The 19,819-nt window shown below is 43.5% G+C and overlaps 4 protein-coding genes and 1 long non-coding RNA gene across 7 annotated transcripts; 3 read left to right on the plus strand and 2 right to left on the minus strand.

Moving 5' to 3' along the window:
- The first annotated feature begins 440 nt into the window (after window positions 1–440).
- On the plus strand, window positions 441–7,421 carry LOC139821196 (uncharacterized). Its single transcript, XR_011734208.1, has 3 exons — window positions 441–2,861; window positions 3,313–3,617; window positions 5,206–7,421. It is a non-coding gene; the product is annotated as an uncharacterized lncRNA (long non-coding RNA).
- A 918-nt stretch (window positions 7,422–8,339) lies between these two features.
- Pig-b (phosphatidylinositol glycan anchor biosynthesis class B) lies at window positions 8,340–10,910 on the minus strand. Its single transcript, XM_071792050.1, has 2 exons — window positions 10,406–10,910; window positions 8,340–10,238 (listed from the first exon to the last, which is right to left on the minus strand). Exon 2 carries the CDS (start codon window positions 10,153–10,155, stop codon window positions 8,689–8,691), a length of 1,467 nt encoding a protein of 488 aa, XP_071648151.1. The 5' UTR covers window positions 10,156–10,238; window positions 10,406–10,910; the 3' UTR covers window positions 8,340–8,688.
- Window positions 10,911–11,003: 93 nt separating this feature from the next.
- On the plus strand, window positions 11,004–14,325 carry LOC139821180 (E3 SUMO-protein ligase ZBED1). Of its 2 annotated transcripts, XM_071792038.1 has the most exons (5): window positions 11,005–11,492; window positions 11,596–12,710; window positions 12,977–13,392; window positions 13,672–13,826; window positions 13,920–14,325. In XM_071792038.1, the coding sequence occupies exons 2-5, from the start codon at window positions 11,691–11,693 to the stop codon at window positions 14,246–14,248; spliced, it is 1,920 nt and encodes a 639-aa protein (XP_071648139.1). In that variant the 5' UTR covers window positions 11,005–11,492; window positions 11,596–11,690; the 3' UTR covers window positions 14,249–14,325. The 2 variants fall into 2 exon arrangements, with proteins under 2 accessions (XP_071648138.1, XP_071648139.1); XM_071792037.1 differs by having other exon boundaries at window positions 11,004–12,710.
- A 1,412-nt stretch (window positions 14,326–15,737) lies between these two features.
- Window positions 15,738–17,026, minus strand: LOC139821192 (transmembrane protein 138). The gene is made up of 4 exons (XM_071792066.1): window positions 16,893–17,026; window positions 16,744–16,816; window positions 16,237–16,411; window positions 15,738–16,165 (listed from the first exon to the last, which is right to left on the minus strand). Exons 1-4 carry the CDS (start codon window positions 17,024–17,026, stop codon window positions 16,059–16,061), a joined length of 489 nt encoding a protein of 162 aa, XP_071648167.1. The 3' UTR covers window positions 15,738–16,058.
- Window positions 17,027–17,080: 54 nt separating this feature from the next.
- On the plus strand, window positions 17,081–19,695 carry Caf1-105 (chromatin assembly factor 1, p105 subunit). 2 transcript variants are annotated; one of them, XM_071792048.1, is made up of 7 exons: window positions 17,081–17,208; window positions 17,293–17,437; window positions 17,751–17,883; window positions 17,966–18,266; window positions 18,351–18,614; window positions 18,693–18,920; window positions 18,996–19,695. In XM_071792048.1, the coding sequence occupies exons 2-7, from the start codon at window positions 17,297–17,299 to the stop codon at window positions 19,537–19,539; spliced, it is 1,611 nt and encodes a 536-aa protein (XP_071648149.1). In that variant the 5' UTR covers window positions 17,081–17,208; window positions 17,293–17,296; the 3' UTR covers window positions 19,540–19,695. The 2 variants fall into 2 exon arrangements, with proteins under 2 accessions (XP_071648149.1, XP_071648148.1); XM_071792047.1 differs by lacking the exon at window positions 17,081–17,208 and having other exon boundaries at window positions 17,290–17,437.
- Window positions 19,696–19,819: the final 124 nt, after the last annotated feature.

Here is a 19,819-nt window from a genome sequence, read left to right on the forward strand (position 1 = left end):
GGGCCACCTGAGGAAGATCCGCGGGGGGAGGGGGGGAAGAGGACAGCATCGAGCATGTATGTATGTACCTGCCTGTTCGCCTGCAGAACGAAAGAGGAGGGGGACGGCAGCGATAGAGACGGGGAGGGGGGAAGGGGAAACCGAGTGAGAGAGAGAGAGTGAGAGAGAGAGATAGCGAAGGGAAGAAATGGAGGATATCTCTCGCGCGATGTATACGCGTTCGGGAACGAGGTGGAAAATACGCGCGGGAGACGGGGAAAGGCCGCGGCGGATTTCTCGACGAGGAGAGCCGCGGTGAAAAATCGCGGCGACGCGGAGGGAAAGGTGCAAAAGCTCGATGCGGCGCGCGCGCGCGCGCGCCAGGTGCGCAGACGCCCCCTTCCCCTGCTCGCCGAGTGTCTCCCCGCGCTCTCTCCGGCCGCATCAACCGATCTACCTGAATACGGCTCGGCGTTTCGCCTCGCCTCGCCTCTCCGCGCCGCGTTTACGCTCATGGCGGATCCATGTGGCACGCACGTGGAACGTTGAGACGCGCCGTTTCTTCCCTCGACGCCCATATCCGCGTTGTCCGCTGATACTCCCTTTACTCCGGAATTTTGTGCGACGTGAAACGTGGACCGCGGTGAGAAGGGCGCGGAGCGCGCTCTCGCTCGCGGGCTGTCGAGCGGGAAAATAATGCGAGTGCGCGCGCGCGCGATTATTCCGGGTGACCGCAGGACAGGAACGTATATACCGATGTATGGGAATCCTGGATCTAGGCTTATATAGATGACTGCGTATTCGTGTGCAACAGCTGACGACATGTCGAAAGACAGAGATACGCGTGGTCGGACGCTCTCTCTCTCTCTCTCTCTCTCTCTCTGTCACACACACATACACTCTCGAGTAGGGAAGAAAAGAATGAGAGAGAGAGAGAGAGAGAGAGAGAGAGAGAGAAAGGGAAAGAGAGGGAAGATAATGCGCATCTCTTTCTAGGAACAAGGACTGACTGCTCTTCCACTTTCCTTCTCTTCTCAGCAACTGTACAATTAGATAAAGCATCTGATTCATTAGTTGTGTCCTCTTTTCTAAGAATATCTTTATATCTCCAACTTGAGCGCATAATCGATCTATCTACGTCTGTCAAGTGAACAGTAGTGTCTCGCGTCAAATGTACTTACGCGCGGCAAGACACAAATCGTCCGTCTGTTCTTTTTCGAAGAACTTCCTGAACTGATGCACACACACACTATTGCAATAAGTTAGAGTGAGGCAAGTATATTTTAATTCACTCTAACTTATCGCACCAATGTGCATCAGCTCAGGAAGTGCCGAAAAGATTGAAATTCTTATTAAAAAGATTATTGATCGTTGCGTGTATATACGGCACAATACGAACGCGTTAATATTTAATTATTGAGTATATAAGTTTCGATTTGAAATTTTTTTTCTTTCTGTGTAGTCTTGGACAGTTTGGATACCTTGCACGATCGCGACCGCGGCCTTGACGTCGACCGAGGCTCGTACACGAAGTGTTTCGTTCTCGTCGGGGTATTTATTCCGGCACGCTCGCTCCGATGCAATAAGGCATTGAGGTGTCAATAAAGACGTTACGGAGATACTTGGCGACGCGGAATCCAATTGGAGGGACGAGAGCCACGCGCAGACGTTCCAAAATTTCGAGAAAAAAACCCTTTCAGAAAATTCGCCGGAGCGAAGCTCGAAACGTATTTTTTTTTTTTCCCGTTATTCCGATTATCAGCCGACTCGCACGAGTGTCTCGTGTCTTTTTCTCACCTCTTTCCACTTTTCTTATTCTTATAATAAAATATATTCTGTGCGGCTAAAGCGCCGCGAAGCGCAGCAATTTCATATTCCTTCGGCGCTCGTGCCATTTCGTAACGAGCCCTGCGATTTATGCCGCGACATCGTCGAATTTATATGCGACTTCCTGCCGCGTAATACAAGGTGTATTACGGACAGTGAGAGAAAGAGAGAGACCCCCCGACCTTAATTTCAATGACGAATACCATCGGTAACGTTGCAATCGCGTTGCAAAAACGGAAATCGCCGCCGGAAATCTCGAGTCTTCGATCGCGCGCGCGCCTGATGCTCTTTCCGTCGCGGTTGAATCGCGGCCTCGAAAGAAATCGCGAGGAAGCGATTGCTTTTTTTAAACAATTACGGCAATTATGAGAGAAAGTGCGGAAAATGGCCGAGGAAAGCGGCGCGAGGTTTCGCGTCGACCGACATCAATTAAATGGGCTCCTATAGACATTCGTCTGTTTGTCCTGCAGTTTATCGTCAATTTAAAAAAATTTGTTTGACGCCTACTTGTTGTTGGATCGATCTCTCGCTTGTCTACGATTGATCGTTGACCCTTAGCACGAGAAAGGCCCTCGCGCAATCAAAAATGTAAGGAACGGACATTAGTGATCAAGGATTCAGGAATATAGCTGGATGCACGATGAAAAACACGGGCGCACCGAGACAGGAATAACACAGGCAACAGATTTCATGTATCATTGGCCACGTTCAGCAGAACGTTTATTTCGTAACTGTTGAAAGTTTTCTGAGCCTAGATTGGATTATTTCTTTAGATCTGAAAGAATAATCCAATCTGAGCTTCAAAAAATGTCCAACAGTTGCAAAATAAACGTTCTGCTGAACGCAGTCAATGCTACACCAGCTTTATTCCTAATATCGCTAATAATTCCTTATATTTTTGATTGTGCGCGTGGGCCTTAACGCTCTCATCTTCGGCGGGACGACGGAACGAGGCACATTTTCATCGGAAACACCGCAACGTCCGATTCCGCCGAGTCATAACGCCGCGACCACTCGAAGCCGTTTCCTGCGCGTTTCTCAATCTCCACAGGCGAGTACGTCACGGACGGCTGCAATAAATTTGCACTTTTTATATCCACAGTATATCGACACGCGCGCAGTCGACGATGACCCAGTCAGATTGCACGTATTCATGCATGTTTAATTAAGCGCGCTCGCATAAAATATTGCCCCGTTCCTATATGCAGCAATCGTTAATTTGTGTGCGCGCGCGCGCGCATGTCCGGTCAGGTTTGAATGTTCGAAACGATCGCACGAGGACAGATATACGGAATTATGCGACACGGGTCATCCTCGACGCTCTCCCGCGTCTCGTTCATCCCTTATCTGGATCCGCGCGCGCGCGGATCTAAACGTAAACACACCGGAGCACGCGACATTTACGCACGCGTCGCGTTGTGTAGAAGAGAGATTAGAGAAAGAGACGCGACGTCTCTCCGTTTCTCTTGATAATTCATATTTCTTTCTTGTTCAATCTACTGTTAGAAAAAGGCCGGGGGTTCTTTCACTTACCAAGGAGCGAGAGAGAGAAGGCAGGAGAGAGAGAGAGAGAGAGAGGAGCATGGGCTGCATGGGACAGCTGTCGGCGTAGGAATACCTGCCTGGGCCTGGAGGATCGAAGCGCCTCGGTACCTCGGTTCCTAGACCGCGTCGGCGGAACGGGGATTGGTCGATCACCTGTTGCCCGCCGGCCGCGTTTGGCCGGCGCCGGCGGCGTTCAAGCGGCCCGCTAAAGAAAGAACGAATGTACAGGTCGTCGACGAACGCGGGTCCACGGATAAACGAAAAAGGTGTTTTTCAAATTTCACGTGGAACCGTCTCACGGGACCGCGCGAGAGATTTCGTCAGGTTCTCGTAAATTGCGTCCAAAATAGTCGTCGGATTAGATTTGGAAACGATCGAGATTGAATCATCGTTAGCAAAGAGTTCCCTTTTTAAACAATCACAAGGATAGACGCTTTAGTCGCTTCTCGTTTCCCATGCTTTCTGTACCGAAAACCGGAGGTCCAAACTCATAAATTCGCAAATCGAACTCATAAATAATTCCCTCGATTTGCGAATGAATACTATTCTGATTTTATGCGCGAGTCATTCAAGTTCTATTTCGAGTTCTGTTACGAAAGATCTTGAGCTATCTTTGAAAAAAAATATATATATATTTCTTTAACGAATTGTTGTGTTATTATTCAATAGAGGAAGATAAGCTTCGTGCGATAGTTAAGGAAAAAAAACCCGCGACTTTCTCGCGATTATTTTCCGACGACCGTGCCACTTGTCGTTGATCTCGGCGGATTCTCTTCATCTGGCATTATCGTAGGCAGGACACCGCAATCCGGGAAGAGCTATAAGCCGGGCTTTAATTCAGGGAACCGCTGGCGCAACCGCGTCTTAATCCCGGATAATACGTCCCTGAGAGATAATTAAAGCGGCGTTGAAGTCCCAGCGAGAGCAAAGTCTGCCTGGATTCCAGCATCGAGATCCGGTTTACGCTCTCGGACTCTGTCCCATCGATACTCGTCACCGCTTTGAATATATTATTAATATGAATATTGTTGCGTGTTATTTTGATTATGACGTACCACTATCGCTCAAAATTTATCAGGCATTTCCATTTCTTTTTTTGTCGTCGACAGTTCTTAATTCATCATTAGCGCCGTTTGCTTCACGCAACAGCTCGATCGACGTGGCGAAACTCGAAATTCCTGGCCATCAATACCGAACGGGAACTAGAAACAAACAAGTAATTCGACAGAGACATTCGCGTTTTCAGGCCCTCCGCAGCTTTCGAAAGTCTTCGAAATTTTGTTTTATAAATTAGAGAAAAGTAAAGTTTAAATTTTATAATTAACTTATTAAAAAAAAGATGTATGTATAATCGATGCTTGTACTTTTTCGAGCGTTTATTTAATTATTAACGTTCAGCGATAAGTACGCGATATTTTTTGTTCGTCATCCTCACTTATCGCGAGCCTTAAATTGCACGTGCACGTGAATATGTTATCGCGAGCGCGCGTGAACATGGTCGGAAGGAACGCGAGAGGGACGTTCCGCGTCCAGAAATCACGCGACTTTTATGACATTTCAAGATCCGGACTCTCGAAGTCCGGTCGACTACTCCAGCATTCAAACTGAAATCTTTCAAGAATTATTATCAAGAATCTTTATCAAGAGTCCGTAATCCAAGCTCTCTCGGCCATAATAACGGTTCCACCGGTCTATCGGAGCTGAAGAGACGAATGTCAATTCCGTTCGCATAAAAATTCACGAAAATCTAACGGTCATTTCTCTCTCTCTCTCTCTTTCGTTCGTTCGTTCCGATGCCAATTAACTGTAACCAACTGTAACCGTGATTCAATTGTCTCCTCTTGGCTTTCGCAGAACCTGCGGGAAGACTGGCAGAGCGTTAAAGGGACGACGAGGTCGATCCACTTTGGGATTCTCTTACGCGCGCGGCGTAGAGGATAAGAAGACGGAGAGCGGATTCCCCCGTTGCGGGGAACTTTCTCTCGGACGGGCGTTCAACGCTGGTACATGTATACGTGGCTCTTGTGTCTGGCCACGTAACTTTCGAAACGACAGGACAGGTCTCTCGCGGATTGCCCGTGCATTCCTTCCAACGATGCACACACGGGACTTGATCCTTGCGCCGCGACTTCGAGGACTTCGCGTATAGATAATCTGCAAAAGTGCATGCGCGACCCGTTAAAGTTATGAGAAAGTTGCGTAGAAACGATATTTCGTAAGAATACACTCAGCTTTATATTTTTAAAGTATGTGAAAACGTTTAAATTCTTTGTCATTTAACAAAGCGTTCACGCTATGCCAGGATAATAAGTATTAAAGCCAGAATACAGTTTGAAATTCATGTAATATTTATATTGACAAGTAACAAGGAAAAATGCTTTGCATGAGTTAACGCTATGTAACGTTTAATTAATAATTTGATACAATATTAAATCGTACGTTTCGGCTCTACTTTGATCGAGCCATCTTCAGCAACGCGATGATAAATCAATTAAATAATCTCAAGCTTTCCGACGAGCGTAAATATGAGAAAAATTCTGCTAATATTCCTAGTCTGCAAAATATTTGGACTAGAAATTAAAATTAGAAGTAAACTTACATAGAGAAGTGAAATCCATTCATCAAACCAAGTTCAGAGAGAGAGAGAGAGAGAGAGAGAGAGAGAGAGAGAGAGAGAGAGAGAGAGAGAGAGAGAGACGTGAGATTGACAAACTCAATATTTATATGTTTACTTCTTCCTTTCGTGTCAATCGATTTCAGACGTCCTCCTTGCGCCGTTCATTATGAATCGCGAAAGAACTCTGCCATTTTCCCCCGCAGCTGCGTCGTGATAGAGAATCTTGCCTCTACTACCTTGAACAAGCTGTTATCATGTTTGTTATTAAATCTACCATTAAGCCAGGCTTAGCGATTAGCATCGCTATGTGAATGAAAGTTACAGAAAATAACGCGCGTACACGCGCGTTAACGAATCGAATCGGTTTCGAGCATTGATCAGCTTTGATGGGCGAACGACTCGGTTTCCGGCTTTCCGCAAGGACGTATACTTTTCATAACAGGGAAAGAGAGAGAGAGAGAGAAAGAGTATCGAGGCTTTCGCGAGGAGGACGAGAGGATTCCGTCCCAAGGAAGCCGGGGCCTCTTCCCGGGAAGCGCGGCGGCGCGGGAGCCACGTGAAGACGAGGAAGGGAGAGCCGAGAGGAGGCGATCGGGAGAGAGCGAGTGAGAGCATTGTGGTCGCTGACCCGGCCGGAACGTTGACTCCATGTAGTCAGTCCTCCCTCCCTCCTCTTTACATTTTCCCCGAGTCTTGCCGTGTAGCCGTACCTTCGATTACGCGGAGTTACCTTACCTTACCTTCCCGCTCGTCACGTCTCGCCTCGCCTCACCTCGCCTCATCTCGCCTCGCGTCGCCCGACGCGTTTGCCCGACGATCTCGCGTATCTCATCGCGTTCCCGAGGAATCTCCAGTTCTCTCCGATCCTCTCGTCCCGCGACGCTTCCTACGCGTTTTTCCTCCACGACTTTTCCAATGGGTATACCTTACTTTCCGTTTTACCTCCTCCGCCGATCGCCGTTAGTCGAGGCGCCCATTCATTTTTCCCTCCGCGTCCGTATTTCCAGTTTCTCGGGGAGAAAGAGTGGTTTCCGCCGGGACGGAAAATGCGAAATGACACTGGCATTACGATATCCCAACGATGTTACGTCAACAATTTCGATTTGAATAAAGCGTCCTTGACATTTGTATAACATTTGTATATTTGTCTTTCTTTTTTTCACAAATATATGCAGGGTGCTTTAGAAAGATAATAAAATTTATATGGAAATAACTTTTTTTTTTTTAGAGACACGGAACTGATAATACAAGATATCAAATGTAAAAAATGTATTTTATCTTCAAAGAACTTGCTCGCCACTTGTTCGCCGTTATTGTAATGTGCGAGATCTCCGACAGAAAATTGCAAATATGATTGCAACAATAAGTACCCAAAGAAATGTGCCTCAGGGCTCCGGAGACAACCTGGAGAATATTCGAAGAATGTATTGACGATGAAACACATGGAGATTCTTCGAAGACGATTCATAACAAAATACATTTGTTACTATATCTTGTATTGTCAGTTCTGTTCCTCTAAAAGAGTTACTTCTATAATAAGTGTTAACATTTTTTAAAGCAACCTATGTTACAATATATAGCGTTATAACGGATATATTAACACATATACATATAACATAATTTAACGGTAAGGCCATATATGTATAAACATATCCGATGTAACGAGACCTGTAATTTCATTCAGTTACCTCTCGTAAAGCGGCAACGGTAACTTTCAAGTTTTCGCGATGGATTCCACGCTGGTTTCCCTTCCATTCGTGATTTCTTAAGATCTATGATTAAATTCGAGAGAAACGTGTGCGACGCGCAGCATCGGCGATAATTGCCGCGTTTCGGAGCGATCTGTAGGACGACGCGAGTACCGTTAGCGAATCGTTATCGTTCCCGCATCGGAGAGTCTGGGATTCGAGTCCTACTTAGTAACGGTACCCATTTATTCCAAGCGGGAGGGCTCGCCTCCTCTTCCCGCCTCTGTGCTCCTTCCCGCAGCTCCGCGAATCGTTTTTTTTTAGCGGTGGAAGATCCTCTCGGTTTACGACTGCCTCGCGATAATCGCTCTAAGCGTTATTGATGGCCGGACGAGCAGGAGGTGCTGCTTTTTGTCGTCGATAACGAGAACGCCGACATTGACGTCTTCCGTGGCATTCCTCCGTCCGCGCCACGCGGAAGCTGAAGACGGCTAATTTAAGAAATCGCAGGAAATTATGGCCTAATTTGCCCGGACGGTGGAAAAGAAAGGAAGGAATTACAAGACGAAGATCCTCCGTGCAAAATTCACTGCAACGAATAAAATTGATTAATATAACGAACAGAAATTTGTTGAGAGAAAAAGCGACTTTTTCGACGTTAAATGTACATAAAATACCAAAAATTCATCTTGGACATCACATACTCTATGTATTTCAATTTTTATTATACAAAAGAGAATTATGTTAATCGTTTGACCCGATCGATCTTAGTTTACGATGCTCCGAGTCAAAGATTATCACTTTGATAAAAAACATTTTCATTTACTGTATTGCACGTAATTGACATGTATCATATAAAATAAATATTATGCCTGTACAATATATTTTTATTATACAGAAGTGAATTATGTTAATCGTTTGATCCGAATAATCTCGGTTTACGGTTGCTTCGAGTCAAAGATTAATACTTTCATAAAAATATTTTCATTTACTATATATTACGCATAATTAACGCGTATTATAAAATAAATATTATATATGCTTGTACAATAATATATTTCTTCCATAATTCTGTTCTGGAAAGAATGTATGAAATACTTTGGCAATCAACTTATACGTACGTAAAAATTCAGATATTTCGTTCGCAGTGTTATCAAATACTATCACATAAGTCGGTAACGTGACTTTCTTATTGTTAATATAATTATCGCTGAGCCAGGCAGGCGCGTTTGCGAAAAACTGATCCGCCTCGTCCACGTAGTCTTCGATCTTGTTCAAATTAGGCTCGCACGTTAGAAATCTTACTGTCGCGTTCACGTGCAAATGACTGTACAACGGCGTGCTGTGACACGGGGTCAGGATCAGCGTGTCCGCCGACGTGGCGTTCGCGCGAGTGATCTCGCCTCGCAGGACCTCCGTTATCGTTAACGTGCCGCATTGGTGAAGGGTGGAGAAGAACAAGCTGGGTACGACGTTGCTGAGCACCAGCAGCGCTACGTACCATTTACGCACGCCAGCCGTGACCCTCAAACGATTCAGACAAGTGAAGCTCGTGTGGATTAACAACGGCAAAAGGGGTAGGATAAATCGAAATTCCTTGTGAGACAGTAACGAGTAGACGAACAAAGTCCAGCCGATTACTATCAGCATGATCGATTCCCGAGGGTAAAGAAGGGGACGCTTAAATATTAGATAACAGGCGAACATGAACGGCAAGATGTGCGGTCCGAGCAACACCGGTAGAGCGGCATAGATGTACCATAACGCGTGCTTGACGCCGTACGTGCTTCCGACGTTCCCGAGCACGTTCACCTGGAAGAACTTCCACGGGGTTATCACGAATGTTCCGTAACAGTAACTGTCTATTAATACAGAAATGGCGGCGCAAGTAAAACATATTAAGATGTATTGACCGATCAATATCCTCCTTCCCGTGCTCGTACAAATATGATATAGGCACAGGGGAAGCCACAGAATCGCAGCGGTGGGCCTCGCCATGCAGAGGAAACCCACGATCCACAGGAACTTTACGCTTCGTACATGGCTCTCTCTCCACGGGAATATCGATAACGCTATAATGGTGCAAGCAGTCTCCACTGAGTTTATCAGCGTTCGCGTGGCGCAATAGTACCAGTACCAATTCAGGCACAAGAAGATCAGCAACCACTTGCTTCTGGTCCACTTATAAAATCTGTAATCCGAGTAGGCGACGAGGATAGCTTGAAAGACACGGGGCAGCGTCGTCAACAGCAGCGCAGAGTCCAAGGAAAGGATGGCGAGCAGCCGATAGAGAATTGATATGAGAAATGGATACACGTAGCTGCGAATCATCGTCCTCCACTCCCACGTGAGGTATCCGTAACCGAAGGCCAGGCGATGCGCCACTTCTAGCGACTGCCAGTACTCGTCTGGCACGTGGACAGTCTTTATCAGGATCACGTTGATCAACCGCCATAATATCAGGAACGACAGCAATCCGAACCTTCTCGGCAGACGCATCTCGGGCCGGCAGTCTCGAATTCGTGTGTGTCACTTGCACAAGTCTCTCGAGTCTCACTCCATGTCCACAGGGCCAGCTCGATCTGAATAAAGAAACCAAATGCATCTCTGGATAACCTCAAGTCTCTTACAGCTACTCCTCGACGCAAAGAACGAACAACTGAACGTGTCAAGAGTTAAATATCCTCATAAAAAAAATACTCCTCGACGCAGTGCTTTGTTATTTAAAGGGAAAAGAAAATTGTCATACCTGATGGATGTGTCGTAGTTCATAAGATCGAGGTATTGACCGGTTCTTGCATTGGCAACTCTTGCAGCTTTGGGATTTGGCTCCTGTCTCTGTCACGGTGGAGTAATGTGCATATTTCTCGAATACATCATTCGACACTCAACCACACTCAACACTCAACCATAACCCCATAACATGCCATGCCGGGAAGCTGCACCGAGAATTGCACCATTTGCACCCCAAATCTCAATCTTTCTTTATCGATCGGCGTCCCCCACCAAGCTATCCTCCCCACTCTTCGGTCCGAGTTGAACTCGAATCGAGCAATCGATAGTATATACCATAGATGATGTAGAATAAAGAATAGACAAGATCGTGACAAGATCCGACTATGAATACCGGGCACCGGCCATGGAGGTATTGGCCGGAGCGCGCCGCTTTCCCTGTCTCGCGCGCGCGTCGTGGACAAAGGAAGCGGAGTCGCCCGCGCGTCACCGCTTCAACGATCCCCCGCACTCCGCACTCCGCACTTTCCGCAGACGCAGAAGCCGCCGCCGCGCCGTCCACCCGTCCGCCATTACGGTGATACTCGAATCGATCAGGCGAGGTCTATAGATAACGATATATACTCTTCGCGAGCGAACGGCACGAAAGTCGATATCGCATCGTCGCAGGTAAGTCGATAGCTGATCGCCGGGGCCATCGCTGGCCTTTCGACGCGAGGGATTGAATTGAACTTCGATAGCCGCGAAATCGGCTGACGGAACGGAAGGCACGCGGGGAGGAATTGGGTATATCGGAGCGTGCCGTGGCCGCGCGGTAAATTCGTCGCACTCCGGGGCGACGCGCCTGGACGCGCCCCCGGCGGGGCGAACGACGCGGGATGCGTCCTGCCGCAGCCCCGTGGCACGAATCGTCCTGAGATCGGACACGAAGAGAGTGACAGAGAGAAAGATTATCCTCGAGGTGTTGTAACCGATATACATATATATATATGCGGACGCCGGGTCGAGCGTCCCGAGCGAACGCAATGGAGAATAACAAACAGGCGCTGCTGAATGGTGCGAAGCCGGGCACGTCGGACGACAGCAAGAACGACATACAAATGGTACTGGCGAAAATGATGGAGGAGAAGCACACGTATACGTATAAGAAGCTGGTGGTGCCGCCGTCGATGCGGAGTATTTACTGGAAATTCTTTGGGTTTCCAGCCACCGAGGAGGGCGGCATCCTCACCAAGGTGAAGATCGTCTGCATACTGTGCAAGACGCAGATCGCCTACAATCGTAACACCAGCAACCTCCGCATGCACCTGCAGAACAAACACGCGCAGGAGCTGATGGATCTGGAGGCGTCGAGCCTGCCGACCACCAGGCAGGTCGTGTCGCAGGACAACAAGGAGCGTAAGATACAGAAGAAGCTGCTGAAAGCGGGCCTGAGCCCCACCAAATACATCTACACCACCAACACGGACGGCACCGTTCAGATAGACGGTGACATACAGTTTGTTACGGATCCTAACATAAGCCTGTCGAACATGGAGGACGACATCGCCATCGGTCAGCCGCTGAGAGTGATGATCAAGGGTGGATCTGGCATTAACGGTAACGGCCAAAACGTGGCGTTTCTCATGTCCGAGGACAACGCGACGAATCAGTCGTCGGTGGACGTGAAAACCGTGTCGGACGCTATAGCGGAATTCATAATAATGGACCTGCAGCTGCCCGAGATTGTGGAGGGACGTGGATTCCAAAGATTGGTGGCGACCCTACGCTCGCCCTGCGAGATTCCCAGCAAGAACAAGCTGGAGGAGGAAATAATACCGAGGATATACGACAATTTTCGGGAATCGGTGGTGAGCTCCCTGTCCTGCGTCGCCTCTCCCGCGACGGAGCTGGCGTTGACGATCGAGGAGTGGCAGTCCAACAACGACGAGAGCTTTGTCACTCTGTCGGTTTATTATCAGAATACCGGTGAGGCTACCTTGGAATGTAAGATCCTGAGTACTCTTCACGCACCGCTGGACTGGGAGGAGAGCCATTGGGGAACCACCATAGACTCCCTGTTACTCGAATGGGATCTTAAAGTGGAGAGAATAACAGCGGTGGTTGTTAGCACCTCCAGAACAGACTTACTCATAGCCCTGACTAACCGCGGTTTGACTGTAATTCCATGTTTGCTTCATACTTTGCAAGTGTGCGCGCAGGCTTGTTTCGAGAATCCCGAGGTATCCAGTACGTTAGCCAAATGCAGATCGGTCATCGGAGCCATCATAAGCCATCCAGGCGCGCTTGCGACATTAACGATGCAAGAACAATTGTCAGAGGTATCTTTGCGATGCTATAAATTAATAATACTTTGTAGCGCATATAAATACGATTTGATATCTATATGTACATAAAAATTGGCAAATGGCATTTTATAAGTAAAAGTAATATAGGAAAGATCAAAATATGAATAATAAATCTTTAGATTTGTAAATATTTATTTTAGCTTTAACTTTCTTATATTGTTTTTATGTATAACGAGCGCGTGACCAGTTTATTATTTTCATTTTACCAGTTTTCTAATAGTTACTGTTCTCATTTCTAGTTGGATGAGGGGTCTATATTGCTGGATTATCCGGCTGTATGGATATCGACGTATACGATGCTGGAACAAATGATCGCGCGTCGTAACATGATCACATCTATATTAGAAGGCATGGAAGGGATAGATCAAGAGATGTTTGAAATCTCCAACGAACAGTGGAAAATCATGGAGGACATCGTCAATGTCCTCGAGCCATTCAAAGTTACCATCATGACGTTAAGCGAGGAGAAAATGCCTCTGATATCCCTACTCAAACCATTGCTCTGGCAACTTGTATCCTCGCATCTTAAAGTGAAAGATACGGACAGTGACACCGCAAGGACGTTCAAAGAGTCCTTGTCAGATATGTTGTGCGAGCGATACGCAGATTACAACGTCACGCTGCTTCTACAAATTGCCACTACTTTGGATCCTAGGTATTTTGACACAGAAATCTTGATATTTATTTATTTATTTATTTCTGAAACGGGTTACCGTTTACTCCATACTCCTCTTAACCATCGACTCTTTAATTAATCTCTTATAAAACCGAAACATACATGGGATGAGGGCCGAGGATCGAACCCGGAACTGTTGATTAAGAATCGGCCGCGCTCACATCGAGCCATACCTCATCCCAATTGGAAGTAACCCGTTTCGAGAATATATTTCACACATTATGTATATATATTTAATCTTTTTTTTTTATTATGTAGATTTAAAGCAATGCCATATGTCACTGAGGAAGATAAAAGTGTAGTTAGCACACCTATAAAGGAAATGCTGACGAAATTGATTCAGGAAGAATCTGGAGACGTCCCTATAAAGATTGAAGACGAGGCAGTACCAAGTAAAAAATCTAGAGTTTCAGGTATTTTTTTTTTTTAATAGAAATAATTGCGTATAATGCATCTCCTATGCGAGCAATGTGAAATGGATACTTTAGACTGATTCTTAATTACAGGTATGGAGTTCCTACTTGGTGGTCTGTGCCCGACAAAGGCTGGTATGCCTGCGGAAGAGAAAGCGGATCTCGAGATTGTGCAATATCAGTCGGAACCCACGGCACCTCTCGATTATTGTCCCTTGCAATGGTGGTCGAAGGTATCTGCGAAATGCCCGAATCTGGCGAAACTAGTGAGCAGATATCATTGTGTGCCCGCCTGCTGCGCACCACCCTCACGCATCCCGCCGGATGTGCAGATCCAATATGATACAAAGCGGGCGACCTTGCCACCTCACCTGATTGACAAGCTAATTTTTTTGCATGGTAATCATACGATGCAGGTGTGAAAGGAGCTTTCTGAAGCTTGCGAGACGTTGCCTGAAAAATACCTCGCTGGTATATAGGATACTTTAAAAAAAAATAATAACAATAAAAGAAAAAAGTCAAGCTTGCAACAGTTTGAGTCCAAAGTGATACGCATGCAAGTAAACTCTCTGTACAATTATCCTTTTAAATCTTGTATACAATGTGCGTATTGTGTAAGTATCTAAAGCGCAGAAAAGGTCAATTTTGTTTTTACTTTTATCGAATGCGACATTCCTAAGATTCGATATAAGAACGATCAAGTAAACAAGTGCTAAGTATATTAATGTAATGTAATAATTTTCGTTAAATGCATAATTTAATTTATAATTAAAAGAATAGAATCTGATATAAGGACGACGTTTCACACACAAGCGTAGAAGAGTGTTTTTATATAAAATTGTAAGATTTCTTAAAAAGAAAATATGTACAATTTATTCCCACTTTGCACAATAAGAAATATTTAGATCAGGTCTCGAAACTCCGATAAAAATATAATCGCTCTATTTTAGTAAGGCTCGTGTATATTTTAATATGTCAAATTCACGAAACTGAGAAATAAATGTTAGGATCGGATGTTTGGGTGATCAATTCTAAAGTTTTTTGTAGAGGACATAGAAAGCTTCATTATTACGATTATAGTAAATTATGTTTTATTTTATGTTATAATATAACATTACTATAGACTGTATGATGGATTTTTTAAATATAAATCTGATAGGATACTTGATAATAAATTTCGACGTATATTATTGTAATAAATACAAAAAATGTGTTATTATCACAATTAATAACACATACTTAGATGCAAATGCAATTTAATCTAACGTGCATCGTGTAATTGCATTTTATTGTTCAGAATGTATAAACAAACATTTGCTATATTTTCTGTACATTTTAAAAGCAACAAATATTCAATACAACAAGAATTGTTTCTTAAAAAACAAGCAAAATAATATACAAATTTATAATAAGATAAACGTACTAATGCCGGGACACTTAAGACCTATGTCTGGACACCTTTATCATCTTCTATCTAGTTCATAAATAAGTATAACGCGAATTAAAATCGAAGATAAAAATATTATACAAGAAAAATATTTTTATCTTTAGACAAATGATAAAAATATCCAGACATAGGTACGTATCCAGGCATTGGTACATTTACCTTATAAAGTTTATCTATATACTGTCATGATTTACATAAAAAATTAGGTTCAATTTTATGATTTCGATATTGGCACACAATAACGGGCAGATAAAAGTTACATTGTAATAAACTTATATATTTTATCTTCAATTATAATTATTGAATCAATTATAATCTTGAATTTATGAATACTAGTATATAGTTAAATAGACGTAACATCAATCAAGTATTATGACTTGAACTTTGTACAGAATTTTTATGCAATTATATGAATGAATATACAAAAAAGCACGAGGATATAATCAAAATAACACAGAGGATAATCTAAGAGTATGGAGTAACGATTTATTTTTCAATATATTGATGCGTGCATTAGCACAGTTCAGCAAATCATGTAAAATTGATCTCAAAGAAATATATATACGTACATATATAAAGATACTTTGTAATAAAGATTTTTTTACACAATGTATATAAATTGTACACAACGTTTGTATAATACATGAATTTAGAAATTATATTTAGACGTATGAATAATACGCCAACCTCGTTGCTTCATCCATGTAATGTAGTCAGACAAATTTGTATAAATGTAAAGATATCGTATAATCCTTTGTGGGTCATTGAATTTTACTTACACATAATCACGAAATACTCAACTGATTCTGCAGCCAAGCAGAACCTTTGTAAAATCTTGGATCAGCGATCCTCAGAGAGGCTCTTTTATAGAAGTAATAATACAGCACTGCAACTTTATAAAGATCCAGGATTATCGTGTGTTCACCAACAAAACGATATTCCAGGTTTTCCAATGTTGTGTACCTGTTCTATGTGCAGAATAGAGAGTGTGAAATCCTTTTGTCCAATAATGTTCTAACGGCGCTGACCAATGAATAGTGATATGCCACGTATGCAAACTGATAGATAATATCATGTATATAATGCATAACACTAATGTCATGCGGAATCTTGTGTACAGTAGCTGTATCAAACCTGCCTGAAAATTTTAAACCTGCTTTATATATCTTCATCAAATATACTTAAAGAATGTAAAACACAACTCGTTAGCCAGTAAGCAGAATCTTAGCGGTATGCCAGTAAAATATTGAAATTGGACCAAATTGCATTCAAATTAAGCTTCTGTTCTATCAACAAAGCCTGTGCAGACACAATCTAACAGCAGATATCATTTAAATGATTATGAAACAACTCTGCTTATTGTTGGTTTCCACATTTAATCTATCATTATTATATTCCATTATATTTCTGCTGGTATTTTGCACTTGCTAAATCTACTTTTGATTTAGCTGTCTCTGGGTGTATGTTTACCTGGAAGATATAAGTAGAAAAGAAGTTCACTAAGAGCAACGTGAGGGCCACGATGAGACAGAAGTCTTGAATCCTGAAATCGTCGCATCGATCAAACACGACGGTACCTCAATCATCGTGGAAAAATTGTCAATAGTTATTATACGTACACGTAGAGTACCAGCAGGTCCGTGGGATGCCGCCTGGCGAAGCTCGCGAACGAATTTACGCAAACGTCAAAGAGCAAGATAACATACTGCAGGATTACGATGGCCGTGTACTGCCTTGTATTTAAGGAACTCATTTACTTTATATGTACAGGAGATATCGCGAAATATAAACACACGCGCCTGCAGTCCGCGTAGGGTCTTGTTGCGTCGCGCATCGAACGGTTGCCATGGCGACGCAGCGCCGCCAGCGATCTAGCCTAACCCGACCTAACCTCTCCGCAAGAACTTTTGGCGCAAACAACGTGACAGCTTGAAGGTTACGTAGAATCGGCGCGACAACGTCGTCGAGCAACGTGTATCTCTATTTCGTTTAAATTGTATCTGTTGATCTCTCGAGCAGGAAAATGAAGTGTATTACTCCCGAAATCTCGTGGCACAATCGCGACCCGGTGCTGAGCGTCGATGTGCAGAGCGGCTCGTACGAAAATTCGAGGGGAGAGACGTTTTGGAGAGTAGCGACTGGAGGAGCGGACTTCCACGTTTTGGTAACATAATTACATTATTTTTTTTTTAATGAGGCTGAAGAGAACGGTTTTTTTACATTCTGGTGTTTTGTTTATGCGTATGTTAATGTTATACAATTAATTTTATACATGTGTAAGAGAAATATGTATGCAAGGGACAACAATGCAGAAATATATAATTTTTATAAAAGAAACACAATATGTGTGCTAATAAAAAACTAATATACAATTCTCTTAATGCCGTTAGATGTTTGAGGATCTTTTTCACGTCTTGATCTAATTATAATTACATATTTGAAGATAATTAGCAATCTGAATGATTGTTTAAATGCAGATTTGGCACTTGACGACGACCAAATTCGGCGGAGCCACTGTGAACTTTGCGGCAGACTTGGAGCGTCATCAGAAGGCAGTAAACGTTGTAAGATTCTCTCCGTCGAAAGAAATTCTAGCCTCAGGAGATGACGGTTGGTCATTGTTATTATTTTACTGTTTATTGCTCCCGCTTTGTTACGCAAATCCTAAAATTGATCTTAATGTAATGCGCAGAATCGGTTATTATTTTGTGGAAAGTGAAGGAGGGACGAGACTTCTCTCCGCCATCAGGCGATATTGAAAATAAGGAACAATGGACTTCCTTGAAAATATTGAGAGGTCACCTCGGGGATATTTATGACATTAGCTGGTCGCCGGACTCTAATTTCTTGGTTTCTGGATCTGTTGATAATACCGCTATACTGTGGGACGTCCAGAAAAATCGCAAAACGATATTACTGGACCACAAAAGTTTCGTTCAAGGAGTGTCTTGGGATCCTTGCAATCAATACGTATGCACCATTAGTACAGACAGGTAGGTGATCTGTAATTTATAAATTATACGAACGATAAAACCGTCTTTTGAATTTTAATTGTGGATTAAATACGTTATCTTCAGACACTGCCGTTTAATAAGCATTGCCACGAGGAAAGCCGTTCAGCGTGTTTACAAGTCCAAAATTCCGACGCCGTCCGGCAGCTCATTGAAGGGGAAGCTCGTGCGTCTATTTTACGACGACACCTTCAAATCGTACTTCCGTAGACTGACTTTCTCGGTAGACGGATCCCTAATCTTCGTTCCGTCCGGCATAATCGAGCCGCAGGAGAGCTCGGAGACTATATCAAATGCGATAATTGTTTTCTCCAGAGAGGACATAAGAGAGTCAGTATTAAAGCATCTAATGATTTCGAGTTTCTAACTTGAAAAAAAAGCAGTAATAATAAAAGCATTCTTTTTCAGACCAATAATGATCCTACCTACCTTAAATGAATGTACTATAGCAGTACGATGTTGTCCTGTGTATTTTGAGTTGCGAGAGGACGGTCCAGCTGCTCTGGTACCGCTGCCTTACAGAATGATATTCGCTGTCGCGACGGAGAGTTCTATATTACTTTACGACACGCAACAGATATCTCCGATTGGCGTGGTATCGCTCATTCATTATGGCCGACTAAATGATCTTTCGTGGTACGTGATCGTCAATATGCTATGCTGCTATTCGAATTACTTCCGAGTCTTAGCGTCTTTTCTCGTTTCTTTCAGGTCTAGCGACGGTCAAATTCTAATCGCGTGTTCCAGCGATGGTTACTGTTCCATAATACACTTTGAGAAAGGTGAATTAGGTAAAATTTATAAAACAAAAGTCTCTGTACAAGGTAGTGCAATAGTGAACAAAACATCCAAAAGTTCTGTCAAAAAATCTTCGACCAGTGTAATCAAAGACAAGAACAACGTCCCAACATACGATTTGGATGATTGTGCAATGGATATTGAACTTGTAAAAAGCGACACAGTCGAGGCGATGGCAAGTAATCCACCCGAAGAGCTTAATGAGCAGAAGTCAGACAAAGTCGTGGATAATCAAGATGTTAGGTCACAAAATGATTTACAGATAGACAAGAAGTCAAATGAGGAAGAAACAGAAGATATTAAGCTGGTTTATAATGAAGAAAGTAGCGATACGACGAAGACTAAAACTAAGAATACACCATCGAAGTCTGACGTTGTTCCTATTATCTGCCACAAAACCCCTAGAAGAGTACAATTAATAACTTTGTCGAGTCCAAAGCGACTCAAGAAACAGTAACTTATAAAAAGTAAATCCTTCTAAGACTCATTATGTGCTTTTAGCTTTTAACTAATGTAATTATTTTTATAATGTATAATATCGGCCGGAGCATAAAAATGATTGTCTAAGACGAGTATTTAAGAAATATAAATTTATAATTATAAGAAGTACTGATGAAGCGAATGCGTATATTCCTATACAATCTTCAATCTCGGATGGAGTTTGAAGGCAAGCGTTGCTGTACCTTGAACCATTTCCAATAAAACTGTCTATAACGGACAGTGCACCTTGTATGCAG

Source organism: Temnothorax longispinosus, chromosome 10, assembly GCF_030848805.1.
Source record: "Temnothorax longispinosus isolate EJ_2023e chromosome 10, Tlon_JGU_v1, whole genome shotgun sequence".
Classification (NCBI taxonomy): Eukaryota; Metazoa; Arthropoda; class Insecta; order Hymenoptera; family Formicidae; genus Temnothorax; species Temnothorax longispinosus.

Excerpts from the sequence above, each read along its gene's own strand:
- LOC139821192 (XM_071792066.1), bottom strand. The coding sequence starts at position 17,026 with ATGAGTTCCTTAAATACAAGGCAGTACACGGCCATCGTAATCCTGCAG. Across the intron at positions 16,817-16,892 it reads GACCTGCTGGTACTCTACGT|GATTCAAGACTTCTGTCTCA; the intron begins GTACGTATAATA and ends CGACGATTTCAG. Across the intron at positions 16,166-16,236 it reads CTATTCTGCACATAGAACAG|TTGCAGTGCTGTATTATTAC; the intron begins GTACACAACATT and ends ATCTTTATAAAG.
- Caf1-105 (XM_071792048.1), top strand. The coding sequence starts at position 17,297 with ATGAAGTGTATTACTCCCGAAATCTCGTGGCACAATCGCGACCCGGTG. Across the intron at positions 17,438-17,750 it reads GAGCGGACTTCCACGTTTTG|ATTTGGCACTTGACGACGAC; the intron begins GTAACATAATTA and ends GTTTAAATGCAG. Across the intron at positions 18,921-18,995 it reads CGACTAAATGATCTTTCGTG|GTCTAGCGACGGTCAAATTC; the intron begins GTACGTGATCGT and ends CGTTTCTTTCAG.
- LOC139821180 (XM_071792037.1), top strand. The coding sequence starts at position 11,379 with ATGCGGACGCCGGGTCGAGCGTCCCGAGCGAACGCAATGGAGAATAAC. Across the intron at positions 12,711-12,976 it reads TGCAAGAACAATTGTCAGAG|TTGGATGAGGGGTCTATATT; the intron begins GTATCTTTGCGA and ends TCTCATTTCTAG. Across the intron at positions 13,827-13,919 it reads TAAAAAATCTAGAGTTTCAG|GTATGGAGTTCCTACTTGGT; the intron begins GTATTTTTTTTT and ends TCTTAATTACAG.
- Pig-b (XM_071792050.1), bottom strand. The coding sequence starts at position 10,155 with ATGCGTCTGCCGAGAAGGTTCGGATTGCTGTCGTTCCTGATATTATGG.